The sequence below is a fragment of the Apteryx rowi genome, unplaced genomic scaffold, assembly GCF_003343035.1.
Source record: "Apteryx rowi isolate R43461 unplaced genomic scaffold, aptRow1 scaffold_19, whole genome shotgun sequence".
NCBI lineage: Eukaryota > Metazoa > Chordata > Aves > Apterygiformes > Apterygidae > Apteryx > Apteryx rowi.
Genome location: NW_020448196.1, coordinates 1,312,940 through 1,325,137, shown reverse-complemented (window position 1 = coordinate 1,325,137; position 12,198 = coordinate 1,312,940). Strand labels below are relative to the sequence as shown.

The window sequence follows — 12,198 nt, the reverse complement described above, 5'->3', positions numbered from 1 at the left end:
CCGCTCGCTGCCGCCTGCTGCCCCCTGGCGGCCGCGCCCCACCGCCCCGCCTCCTTACAAGCCMCGCCTCCTTCAAAGCCACGCCCCTTACAAGCCTCGCCCCCACCCGGCACAGCCGGCGGCTTCCGCTTCCGGCGGGCGGCGGGACCGGGGCAGGTGAGGGGCGCCGGGTCCCGGCGGGCCGGGAGGGGGGTGTTGGACGGGGCCGCGGCGCCGTGCGACCGGGCCACGCCAAGCCACGCCGGGGAGACAGCGGGGGGCACCGCAGGGCCGGCTTACCCCCCCCCCTGCCGCGCCCTTCCCGCGGGAGGCGGTGCCGCGCAGGAGGTGCGATGAGTTGGGGCGGTCTCAGCCCCCCCCCCCAGCTTTCCCCCGTGGTGGGAGGCGGGTTACGGGGCCTCCGGGCCTGCTCCCGTGGAGGTCTGGGAGCCTTCGGGCTTGTCCTCGTGGGGTTTGAGGGCTCCGTGGGCTCGTCCCCAAGGAGTGCAGGGGGTTGGGGGGCTCCGGGCTTGCCCCCCTCGGGCTCCCCACCGCCCCCCGGGTGCTGGGGCGCTTAGGGGGTACTGGCCTTGCCCYCGTGGGGTGCAGGGCGTTACCGGGCCCCTCAGCCCTGCCCCATGGGGTGTGGAGGGACTTAGGGGGGGCCTGGCTGGCCCAGATGGGGTGTGGGGTGTTTGGGGTTTAGGGACTTGTCCCTGTGGGCTGCTGCAGCTGGGGCCGGGGGCGGGCTGGGGCCGGGTGGGGGGGCACATGGGGGTGGGGGCCTGGCGTCGCGGGGCCACCCTCCCCGGGGGACCCCGGCACGCGGGGGCTCGTGGCAGCGCCTCTGCAAACAGGCCGTGCCCGTGCACGGGCTCCGCCTGGGCGGTTGTGGGTCTGCGGCAGGCGCCTCCCGTTTTGTGGCTCTGCCTGCAGGAGGTGATTCGAGATGAAAACACCACGCTGCCGTGTGGGAGCAGTTCCCCCGCTCTGCTTCTCCTTTCCTCGGAGAAACCTGTAAGGAGGGAGAGAGGCAGGCCGTGGGGGGTTATTTTTGTAAATGCAAAGACTGCTAGGAAGGCTTTTTTGTTTTAAAAGGCGGGAAAGTTGTATGGAGACTAGGCGCTGCCAGGCTCTGCCCGCCTGATTCCTGAGCGGGAGAAGACACCCCTGCCATGCTGGAGGCCCCTGGCCGGTCGGTGCGCAGAGCAGAGCACGATGCCTTTCCTGCACGGCTTCCGCAGGATCATCTTCGAGTATCAGCCCCTGGTGGACGAGATCTTGGGGCTGCTGGCGATACCAGATACAGAAAGGCAGAGCAGCCTCGAGAGGTAACTCGGGCAGAGTTCGGGGGGCAAACGCCCGCTGAGTCATTTAGTAAGTCGTAGCTGGAGCTCGGTGATGCAGCTGAGGTTGGACGTAGCTGGGAATAAACCCAGGTCCCCGTGGGCGGATTGTCCCAGGCACCCTCCTCTCTGCTGTCGCTCTTTGGGAACGTGAGGCTGGAGCAGAGCAAACCCAGGGGCCGCGTGCGCTCCCCAGGAACAGCCCTTTCTGCCTGACCCACGGCAATAAAATCTGAACTGGGGTTCAGCGGTGGCCCTGGCACTGCTGCGTAACCCCACAGCTGGCAGGTCAGAGACCGGGAGCATGGTAAAACCTACCGCCTCCTTGCAGTGTGTTGGAAGGGAGCAACACCTAGAGGTTACRAGACACGAGGAGATACCAGGGCTCGTTCTTCCTCCCTGGTGCTACTCGGACCCTTGTAAAGATGTCTGAGAGGTGCACGCCGTTCAGTTGAGTAACCGGTCGTTTCTGTGTGTCTCAAGCCCTTCCTGCCTGGGCAGTGACAGGAGCCGGCTGTCCGCTGTGAGACGAGTCTTGGAGAGGGAGACGCACTCCCCTTTTTATCAGGAAGGCGTGAGCTATGCCCTGCTGAAGGTYGCTGAGCTGGGGCTCGTCCCCGCAGCAGAAATCCTCCTGGAGTTCGGGGCCGACCTCAGCTTTGAAGGTAAGGCTGGCAGGAAGGGGGCTGCGCTTGGGTCTGCTCCTGGGGCTGTGAGTGGCTGCCCTGAGCGGTGCTGATAGCCGGGGCTGAAAGAGGGGTTGCTTGGACCCTTCCATGGAGGAAGGTTTGCATCCTTGCCCTGTAGCCACAAAAGCGGGGCTGGAAGTATGCCTGTTCAGTCTCCTGCCAGGGGCCTGGGAGCCAGTTTGCTGCACTGAGGGCTTTCAAGATGGGTGGAGCCATTTCAAAAGTAGGATCTGGGTTGTTTGCAACAGCCCTGCTTTTGCAGGTGTCTCTGTTTTCTCAGTGCCTCCCCCAGCTGCCCTGTTTACTGCCTTTTGAAGGATGTTAAGGCCATTCTGGGGAAGGCCCTTTAGTTTTCTCTGACGATGTGTTTTTGTGTCCTCAGATCCAGTCACCTACTACACCCCTCTGCATATCGCAGTGCTCCGCAACCAGCCGGATATGGTGGAGCTCCTGGTGCACCACGGGGCTGACATCAACCGGAGAGACCGGGTACAGACTTCGCTGCCTGGGCATGGTCAAACTGAGACTACTTGAGATTGTGCTGCAAGGCCCTGACCTGTGGGGACAGTCCTCCCTGCTCCCCACCTCCAGGGCCTCACGGATGTCGCTTCCCCTTGGCATCCTCCCATGCAAGTTGCCCATAGCGCTGTGGTGACATGGCAGAGGTTCACGCAGCCTTCGGCTGAGCAAACCTGCCTCTGCCACAGAGTGATGGGTGGGAGGGGGTTGGAGCAGACCAGCACCTCCTCCGGACACACCGGAGGGATTTTCCATTTGGTTATTGGGGTGGTGAATTACGCTCTTGCATTGGCCATGATGAAGCAGAGACTTACCAGAGGAGCTCACAAATAGTCTTTAATATTTATTAATCTTTTTTCCTCTTGCTCTGTGCAGATCCATGAGAGCAGTCCCCTGGATCTGGCCAGCGAGGAGCCCGAGCGGCTGCCCTGCCTCCAGCGTCTCCTTCAGCTGGGGGCTGACGTCAATGCAGCAGACAAAAATGGTTCGTGTCCCCCCTCCAGCTCCCCCAGTCCGGGTGCTCTGAGCAGGCAGCCAGCGCGGTGGGCTAGAGCAGGGCRCAGGGTCCAGGTCCTTCACTGCTGCAAATACTGTCTGGGCGTAAACTGTTTTGGAAGTTGAGTGCAGGTTGCAAAAGCTCTGATGCTCTGTTTTCTCCTTGCGTCTTGGCTGTGTCTGGTGCAGAAGGAGGCTGAAACCCAGCTCTTTCCAGACTATTGGGAACAGCGCGTGCCCTGCACTGTGGGATGGGGCTGTGCCCCCATAACCTTGTGGTGCCCCTACACTCCCAAACCCACTCTGCCACAGCCTGTGCGCCCACTGGTGCCACCACCAGCCCTGCACATGTGGCCCATCTCCCCATCYTTGCAGCTGTATACCAGCACAGGGCCAGCAGGAGCCTGCTGGAAGGAGAAGGGCTATTTCTCTCCCYATGTTTAACCATCTGCTTGGTGGGGGGGGTTGTGTTCCCTCCTGCTTTTTGGAGTCAGTGTTTCTCTTCAGCTGAAGCGCTGTTTTCACTCAGCTGACTGTGATTGCTTCATCGCAGGAAAGACAGCATTGTTGCATGCCCTGGCCAGCAGTGATGGTGTCCAGATCCACAACACTGAGAGCATCCGTCTCCTGTTGGAAGGAGGTGAGAGCAACCTTCTACCCTCTCAACCCATGACCCCTCCAGGCCTAGAGCCAGCTGATTCTTTGTGCAGCACCTGGCACTGCCCTCCCAACTTCTTTACGTTCTCACTTGAGCAAGACTAAAGCCCAGTGGTGCCAGGGTTGGTGCTGTCCTGGCCTCCTTTGCTGTACCCTTTCCAAAGGATGCTCCAAGGACAACTCATTGCCTACAGTGTGGCTCCTTATGGAACACGTCAGGCTCCTCATGCCATGGAAGAAACAGTCTTGTCCGGATGTAGAGTTTGGGGTGGTTTCTGTGCTTCTGGGGCAGGCCATGGGGAGGCTGTTCCTCCAGGCGAGACAGACACTGTTGTAACTTGTGCCTTCCTGGGCCTCATTTCTGTTAGGAGAAGAGAGGAGGGTTCAGTGTCAGGTGGCAGAGACCAGTGACTTAGGAGGATGCTCTGTGGGGGCTGGTGCTTTGATTTGAGATGCTCCTCTGCCAGGAAGAAGCGCTGTGGCTGTGCTCTTGCTTTCAGCTTCACGCTGGGTGCAGCTGTTGTGTGATGGGTGCATGAGGCATTCGAGTGCTGCATTTGGCACTCCTGATGGTAATGGGGGAGGAACTACAGCCCCCTCGGTGCCTCCCATGAATCTGCCCCTGCCTGCATTCGCAGTGTGTCCTCTTTCTCCAAAATGCTGGCTATGTTCTCTGTCCCTTCAGGTGCGGATGTCAGGGCCACCACCAAAGATGGTGATACTGTCTTCACCTACATCATCTTCCTGCTGGGAGAGATGGTGTGCAGCAACACGGAGGAGGCGCAGGTGATCAATCGCTTCTGCTTTCGCGTCACTCAGCTGCTGCTGGCCCATGGTGCTGACCCCAGTGAGTGCCCAGCCCCTGAGTCCCTCACCCACCTCTGCTTCAAAAGCTTCAAACGCCACTTCCTGCTGCTGCGTTTCCTGCTGGAGTCAGGCGCCACGTACAACTGCTCCCTGCACGGCCCCTCGTGCTGGTCAGGCTTCCACATCGTCTTTGAGTGCCTCTGCTCTCATCTCAGTGTCTCTGAAGATGACAGCTTCTCCACAGACCTCATCCAGAAGGGTCAGATTCTGCTAGAGCTCATGATGGCTAGTTCACAAGCCATTCAGCTGCCCACCAACTTTGAGGTCAACACCAGCAGCTGCAGGTATCACGGGGAGAAGATCAGGACTCTCTTCTGCTCTTTGAAACAGCTGGAGCATTCCCCCCAGGGGCTGAAACATCTCTGCCGGGTGTTTATCCGGCAGCGCCTTAAACCGTGGCCAGTGGATGTCAAAATCAAGGCCCTACCTCTTCCAGACAGGCTGAAGTGGTACCTCCTCATTGACCACACTGCTGTTGGGCATGAGGACCTCTGAGCCCAACCAGGGCCTCTCCATCTCCCCACCTCTGCGGTCGTGGTGCCTCTTCCAGGACAGCCAGCAAACCCTTGCTCTGGACTGGCTTTCTCCGCAGCGAGAAGTGCTGCTGTCCCCGTGCCCAYGGCTTGGCCTGCGCTGCCGCCAGTGTCCGTCTCTGCTGCGTTTTGGGGGTGTGCTTTTTCACGCACTGCTGCATGTCCTGTGAAGGCCTCGCTGCTCTGTGCATGTCGGGGAGGCAGGTGGAGCCCTACAGCTCCCAGGGGGTGAAGGGAGCCCCCTGGGCATCAGGGGAGCTGGATACTGGGGTAGAGGGCTGGATTTTGAGAAAAGGCCTGGTAGTCTCGCAGGCAGGACCAGCGGAGCAGTTGGGGATGGTGTGACTGGACAGGCAGCCTGTCCCCTCTCTTCCCAGCCCTGCCAGGTTTGGGATGGGTGAAGCAGTGCCTTAGGTGAGTGGTGGAGTCAGGAGGCACCTCGGGATGCTGAGAAAAGAGTTGTTCCCCATCCCGGAGGCTGAACAGCAGTGGGCAGAGATGCCCCGGGTCAGGCCTGGTGTAGTCTCTCCTGCAGGAGACGCTGGCCTCCACACCCTGATTTTGTGCCTCCAGCCCTGTTGAAGGGAGCAGCCATGATGGAGGCACGTCCTCGGTGGACATGGATGCCTTCCTCGCTCACCCTGGTGTCTGAAACCAGGAGCACGGAGAGGATGAAGGGAAGGGGGTTGGCAGTGGCAGCCTGGCTGCTCGACACCCCCTGAGTTTTTGCTGGGAGCTCCCCATTCTCCCAGCACAGAGGACAAACCATCAAGGACATCTCAGGTGATGGGCTTCAAAACAGAGGAGCGCCTGCTACTTGGCTCTGTGGTAGGTTACCTGTGCAAGGACGAGAAATGGGCTGCCAGCTCTGCTCGGTGCCTTGCGCCTCCCTGTTCTTTGGCCTGTTACATGCTCCTCTCTGTTCCCCTGCTAACTGCTCCCAGGGCCTTGGTCTTCAATGCCTCCTTCCCAGGAACAAGAAATAGCCACAGGGCTCTGGGTCCTTCCAACTTGCCAGGCCACTCCTGGAAGCTCCAACCTCTGGAGCTGCCYGTGGAGGTCCAGTGTGCCAGCCCTGCCACAGCTGTCCAGCTCCCCTTCTAGGCATCTGGTTCCTTTTGAAGTGTCAAAGCCTGGCTGTAGAGCTGAGCCCCCTTTTTATTTTACTTTTTTATTTTATTTTATTTTTTTTGCCATGGGGAACAGATGCAGAAGAGAATCACGAGAGGGAAAAAAGTCTACTCTGAGCAGGTACAATTGATAGCAAATGGGTCTGGGATCCACAGGTGAAGTTTGGTTGCTTCCCCATATTGCCTTCCTGGCAGCATTTGGGGTTGTTTGTTTTTTTTTTTTAACCTTCTCCCACCCCATGGAGTTGGAGCTGTACATCCTGATGAATCGGTGTTTAAAAAAAAAAGTGATCAAATCCTCCCCTGGTGTCTGGAATGGAAAACGAGCAATTAAATGAGGCCTTTTATAATAGCAACGAGGGGTTTGTTTCTTCTGCGGCAAAGGCCGGGTGGAGGAGGGTGCTCTGGGGCTGCCTGCTCCTCACCTGGCAGTTTTCTGGCAGATGTGGAGGAATCGGATGCAGTCACATGTGAGCCCAGCTGGAGGGAAGGTTTGTAATCGGGGTCTGTGCGTGGGCTAGCCCACCTGACACAAGCGGTCGTGCCAGTGTTGCATTGTGTTAGGTTGGCACAAGTCTGTGGTCAGACTTGGGCAAAATAATCTGGAGATGGCGAACGAGGAGATGGGAGCGTTCGAAGCCAGCGCCTGGCTCTCAGGATAACAGCGCTGGGTGTTGATGGGGAGCAGCTCTAGCACCGCAGGACTTGAGCGGATGTGCTGGCTGGCAGCGTGAGCCTGCAATAACGGGCTGGAGGACCCAAAGGCAGCTCGGAGCAGGGATTGGCAGCGGTGGTTCCTGCTCTAGGCAGTGGACGCAGTTTGCTGGGGCGCCTGCTCCAAATTGCCCTTGAGGAACCTGCTATGGACCCAATCGCCCCTGCGGGGTGGGTGGCCCCCAAATCTGCTCCTCAGGGCTGGGCCCAGGAGCTGGTTCCCTGTTAATGCCCAGAGCACGATGGCTCTCCCGCTAGGGTTGCTGGGGCTGATCCAAGCGTTTCAGCTGCCTGTTTGGAGGAAAGGCATGGCCTTGCCCGAGATAGCCCTCCCCCTGGAGCAGAACACTGGGGACCTGGGCCCAGCTCACATCCGTCTCCTATGTTGCCAGCATACATGGAAGACCTGCTCTTGGGTTTAAAGGAGAGGCCCCTGCAGAGCTCCAGAACCTGGTTTTACCTCCCCAGTCCACCTTGAGGCAAAGGGCAGGGATTTCTCCTTCTTGCCACACCCAACCTGTTGCTGACTTAAGCCCTCACCTGCCTGTGAGCAGTGGCAGACAGACAGCAATGAATCCACWAGTGGGAAAAGGTCAAATGTCCTAGCAAGGAAAGGAGATTCCCAGCCACTGCAGGGATGCTCCAAGCTCCTGTTCGCCAGCAGGAAGCCCAGACCAACCGCAGCCAGCAATCCGCTGGTGCACAGGGAGCACAGCTCTTGCGGGGGGGCCCTCTTGCTCCTAGAGATGTCAGGGACCCACCTGCAGAGCCCCCAAGCACGGCATCAAGCCAACACGCCGCATCCGACAGAGCCCGCGTGCAGAAGTGCAACAGCAGGAAAATGTATTTGGCAAACATCTCTTTTCACAAACAGCAGCAACTTGGAAGACAAAGCCCCGTCCTTGCCACCAGCACTGCAAAGAGGGAGTCACGACACCCTCGCCGCTGTCTGCCACCCRCGATGAAGGCGCAGTCCTCATCCCTCCTGGCCTTGGCAGGAACTGCCTGTGCTGGGCCCRTGCTCTGAGCTGGCCCAGGAGAGACCTCCCCGCCGCTGCCGGCCGCCCTCATCTCATGGCGAAGGTGTAGACGTGGTAGATCTCGTCAGGGAAGTTCTCCTGGCGCTCCTCGGCCAGGAGGTGCAGCCCAGCCCGGCGGATGATCTTACGCACCACGTCCAGGTCTCGGCAGACGCTGCTGTCCACATCGTCCATGATCACCCCCTCCTGAGCCATGTTGTCCTTGATGACCACGATGCCGTTAGGCCGCAGGCCGGCGCGGCACCTCTTCAGGAAGTCGGAGAGGTGGTTGTCAGTGAGGTGTCCTGGAGGGTCAGAGCAGGCGTTAAAGGGTGCTGAGCGAGCATAGGGTTACCAGGGGCAGGATCCCTATGGGGCAGGACCGCTGGGCAGCATGTTGTATGAGCAGAGGAGAAGGGGGGGCTGCTGCTGGGATCCCTCCTGATCCAGGCAGCCAAATAGGTGAGCTGTTTGCTGCTGGTGAAATCTTTAGCTTGGGGATGTCTAACTCATGTCCCGTGGGCTCTMTCCAGCTCCATCCCACCCACACCTCTGCTCTGGCCTCCAAGGGTTTGGCAATGCCCTCCTATTCGCCCTATATTGGGCAGGGATGGGGGATGCGGGTCCCTGACCCAGCCCAGTGGCGCTGCTGCCACGCTCGTCATTACAGCAGTCTTTGTGCTCTTCTCCCCAAAAACCCTCCCTGATGGGCGAGGCACCAGCCCTTCCAGAGAAGCCAGACATCAGACGGGCCGGTGAGGGCCCTGCAAGGTGAGTAACTCTCACCGATGACCCACTGGATCCAGATGACATCRTAGGAGTTGGGTTCGGGGCTGAAGTCCTGAAGGCCACAGCAGAAATAGTTTCGCACCCGCCTGCCCTCCTCTCCCAGGTAGCTCCTAGCCTTGGTGAGGAAGTCCTCCGTCACGTCCACCATGTCCACAGTCTTGAAGAGGGGCAGCAGCAGCCGCTTGGTGATCCGACCGATGCCTGCCCCGCAGTCCAGAGCACACRTCGTCCCTGTCCGGTTGGGACCATCCTGGAATGACAACCACGAGGGCCCGAATCACACCCTGTGAGGTGCTCAGGGCACGTGGTGGAGAAATGGGGCAACTGTGTGGCATAGGGCTGGGGCACAGTGGTCTGCAGCCCCATGGGCCACTGCACAGCCACAGCAGGAAGGTATGGGCTCCATGGGCTGCCTCGGTCTCAGCTGCTCCGTCTCATTCGTGACGRGACTCCCTTGCTGAAGCCCTGGCTGGCAGAGGGTCATTCCCCTACGGGCAGGGATGGTGTTACCTGCTTAGAGCCAGAGGAACCTACTGCACAGCAAAGCTCTCGCAGCATGTGGGAAATGGAGGATCCCACCTAAAGRGGAAGAGCCCAGCTCCAGGCTGGGAGAAGGACAGTTCTTTGGAAGCATGACAGACCATGACCTTCAGCTCGTGGATGAGCCAGAGCAGAGCCGTGCTACCTACCCGTAGAAATCTCTGCAAGAACTTCCTGGAGCTGTTGATGTCAATGCTGGAGATGTGGCCGTAGCCCCCCAACATGCCATCCACCGTGGCGGGCACATCCTTCCAGTACTTCTCTGCCTTGGAGTAAAACTCAAACTCGTTCTCCACCACCTCGCTTGTCATGCTGGCCGAGGGACACGCGCCCGCGTGGGACTCGCTGCTCCTCAGAGACAGGAGGGTAGGGGAGAAACTGCAGGTCAGACTGGGAAGAGCCGTGCACACGATGCCCCGCAGCTCCCCAAGGCCCTGCGTGACCTGCCTGGGGCCGGACGCGGATGGCAGCAAACGCAGGGGCTCTGCATGGACCTCCCGTCTGAACTGAGAAGAGCTCCTCACAAGCCCTGCAGCGGGGAAGGCATCACCCACTGTCTGGAGGGATCAGCTCTGTGAGTACCTGGGATTTCTGCCTAACTTCCCTTCCGTTCTTCCCAGGGGTATTTCAAACCCTAAAAACCTTCTGGGTGAGAGCACAAAGGAACAAAGGTCTCCCTTTCGGTACCTGCTGGAGACCAACAAGCCCAAAACTCCTTCCCAGGCAGGGATGCCTCAGCCAGACCAGCTATCTCAGAGTCTTGCTCGGCAATATACCCAGTTTTGCTTTTTTTGGAGATTGCTCCACCATTTTCACCTATTCTGCCTCCTCTATCCCTGCCTTAAGAGCATTAACATTTTATAGATTACATGTTTATCTGTATTGACAGCCCCATCAGTCACCTCCAATTACATCTGGAGTTGCTAAAAGTTATTCTAAGCACCTACCTGAGGACTGTAAATCTCAGCCTGACCATAAGTTAGATATTTGCAATATAATAAAGTCAAGCTATAATCAGCAATACAAGCTATAAATTCCCCCCAGACATCTCATAATTCAAACCACTGTGGATTTGATTAACTGCGCTGGGGATTAGAAACTAGATTTAAGGTGGCCAAAGGGTAAATTCAAGGACTTCAAACACCTTTACAAATAAAGAAATATATAGCGTTCGTGGCTTGAATTTGCTGGCAAATATCCCATTAAACACAAAACCTTTTCTAAGCAGTTTCAGTGGCTTTCCATGGTTTTAAACAGCCTGGGGAAGGAGCAAAGGAGGAGCAGGGAAGATGGCAAAGTCTGGGAAGTTGGTTATGATGCATCTCACCTTTAGCTCACTGCTTCAAATCCAGCTTGGCTCAGTGGTGCCCAGAGCAGGTCTGTTCTGTGATCTAGGGAAAGAAAATACAGGAACAAATCACCCGTTTAGTCCTGCAAGGACCAACGAAGGGTTCCCATCACTGGAGCGATCGCAGGCCCAGGGAGACGGAGGTGAGTGTCCCGCGGCCCCGACCACGGAGGCTCCCTGTGGGGGTGATCCCACTCCCTGGCTCCACTGCGGGGCTGGCGGGTGCCGATGTAGCCACATCTAAACCTGCGGGCAGGGCGCTAGCGCGAGCCCCTGCACCAAACAGAGCCGTGCTGGCCGACGGGGGCCGAACCGCCCTAAGGATGTCCTGCAAGCAATGCTCCCTTCCAGGTTTTCCAGCCCCTTTTCACCTCCCGGTGCAGCGACCAGGACCATTATATACTCCAGAGACACCAGGGAATAGGCAAATCTGCTGGCCAAAGCCCCATCAGGCTCCTGCCTCGGAGGAAGAAGGGTGCCTCAGGGCAGAGCCTGGTGTGCCGGAGCCACATCCGCACGGCAGCCCCCGCGCCCTACGGGCGATGCTGGATAAGCGCTATCGGGCACCAGCAGGCAGCATCCGGCCCGCTGGCGCCTGCTGCCTGCCCTCCTCCTGGGGAGGGACTTGGGCGACCCTGGCGCTCTGCCGCTTGCAGCCGGATGCTTTGCCTGCCTGCTGCAGCCCGTGTGGATCCGTGTGCCGGGGATCTGTCTGGTGCTGCCACAAGGAGTCAAGGGATGCCCCGTTCCCACTGTGGGGCCCGCCTTCGCCCAGAGCCCCCCCCAGCCGGCAGGAATGCGGCGACGGGAGCGGGGAGCGCCGGGGCAGCTGCAGCGTGTCTGTCCGCTCCCCCTGGTCGCGCGCCCTGTCCTGCCACCCCGCAGCTTYGGCGGCCTCGACGCACCCGCTGCACGCTGCCCCACGACTTAACGCGCGGGCTGGCCCAGGAAGGCCGGTTATCCCCGCTTGGATTCAGCCCAGCAGCTCCGCAGGGACGTTTTGACAGGTGACACAGTGGGACGCCTGAGCGAGACAAGCGCCCGCCGCAGACGTCTAAAAGGCCGTGCTGTCGCCGAGGCCGGCCTGAGTCCTGGCGTCTCCACGCTGCCCCTGCTCCGGAAGCTCGGCAGCGGGACGACAGGTATCGGGCCCTTCACCGCTGTGGGCACTGGGGTTGGACCAGCTTCCGGCGGGGGGGTCACGCTGGTGCCCCGCTCCCCCGAGCCACGGCGCCAGGGCTCCTCTCCCCGTCCCCAACCACTGGGCGCTTTTGCAGGCTGGGGGGAGGCAAAGGGCAGGGGGGGCCCTGAGAAGCCCTGGGGGGGGGCCCTAATGCCACTGCCTGACTAGGGGGTTCCTAGGGCTGAGGGGGTGGTTCATAGGAAAGGCCGAAAACGCAGCTATTTCTCCCATAACCCCCCCAGCTTTGCCTCGGGGGGGGGGAGGAGCCCTATGCGCCCAGGGCGCCACGTGGTGGGGCCGGAGCCTGATCTGCTCCCTCCGCGGGGGGGGTGACAGGGGCCGGGCCGGGGGTTCCGCCTGCAGCCGTGCTCACCGGGTCCCCTCTGCTTG

General features: G+C 59.7%; 2 protein-coding genes across 5 annotated transcripts in view; one reads left to right on the top strand and one right to left on the bottom strand.

Moving 5' to 3' along the window:
• The first annotated feature begins 100 nt into the window (after positions 1–100).
• Positions 101–6,571, top strand: ASB6 (ankyrin repeat and SOCS box containing 6). Of its 3 annotated transcripts, none has more exons than XM_026062102.1 (7): positions 101–156; positions 1,078–1,310; positions 1,809–1,990; positions 2,397–2,503; positions 2,909–3,017; positions 3,582–3,668; positions 4,371–6,571. In XM_026062102.1, the coding sequence occupies exons 2-7, from the start codon at positions 1,198–1,200 to the stop codon at positions 5,045–5,047; spliced, it is 1,275 nt and encodes a 424-aa protein (XP_025917887.1). In that variant the 5' UTR covers positions 101–156; positions 1,078–1,197; the 3' UTR covers positions 5,048–6,571. The 3 variants fall into 3 exon arrangements, with proteins under 3 accessions (XP_025917887.1, XP_025917889.1, XP_025917888.1); XM_026062104.1 differs by lacking the exon at positions 101–156 and adding an exon at positions 266–327; XM_026062103.1 differs by lacking the exon at positions 101–156 and adding an exon at positions 859–996.
• Positions 6,572–7,751: 1,180 nt separating this feature from the next.
• NTMT1 (N-terminal Xaa-Pro-Lys N-methyltransferase 1) overlaps positions 7,752–12,198 on the bottom strand; it is a 4,920-nt gene continuing 473 nt past the window's right edge. The window contains exons 2-5 of one of the 2 annotated variants that reach the window (XM_026062105.1): positions 10,605–10,668; positions 9,427–9,622; positions 8,735–8,987; positions 7,752–8,253 (exon numbers count right to left, since the gene is read on the bottom strand). In XM_026062105.1, the coding sequence (XP_025917890.1) occupies positions 7,997–8,253; positions 8,735–8,987; positions 9,427–9,588 (672 nt within the window). In that variant the 5' untranslated portion in view covers positions 9,589–9,622; positions 10,605–10,668 and the 3' untranslated portion in view covers positions 7,752–7,996. Of the gene's footprint in view, positions 8,254–8,734; positions 8,988–9,247; positions 9,343–9,426; positions 9,623–10,604; positions 10,669–12,198 lie in introns of those variants that run through there. The other variant, XM_026062106.1, reaches the window with a different exon arrangement.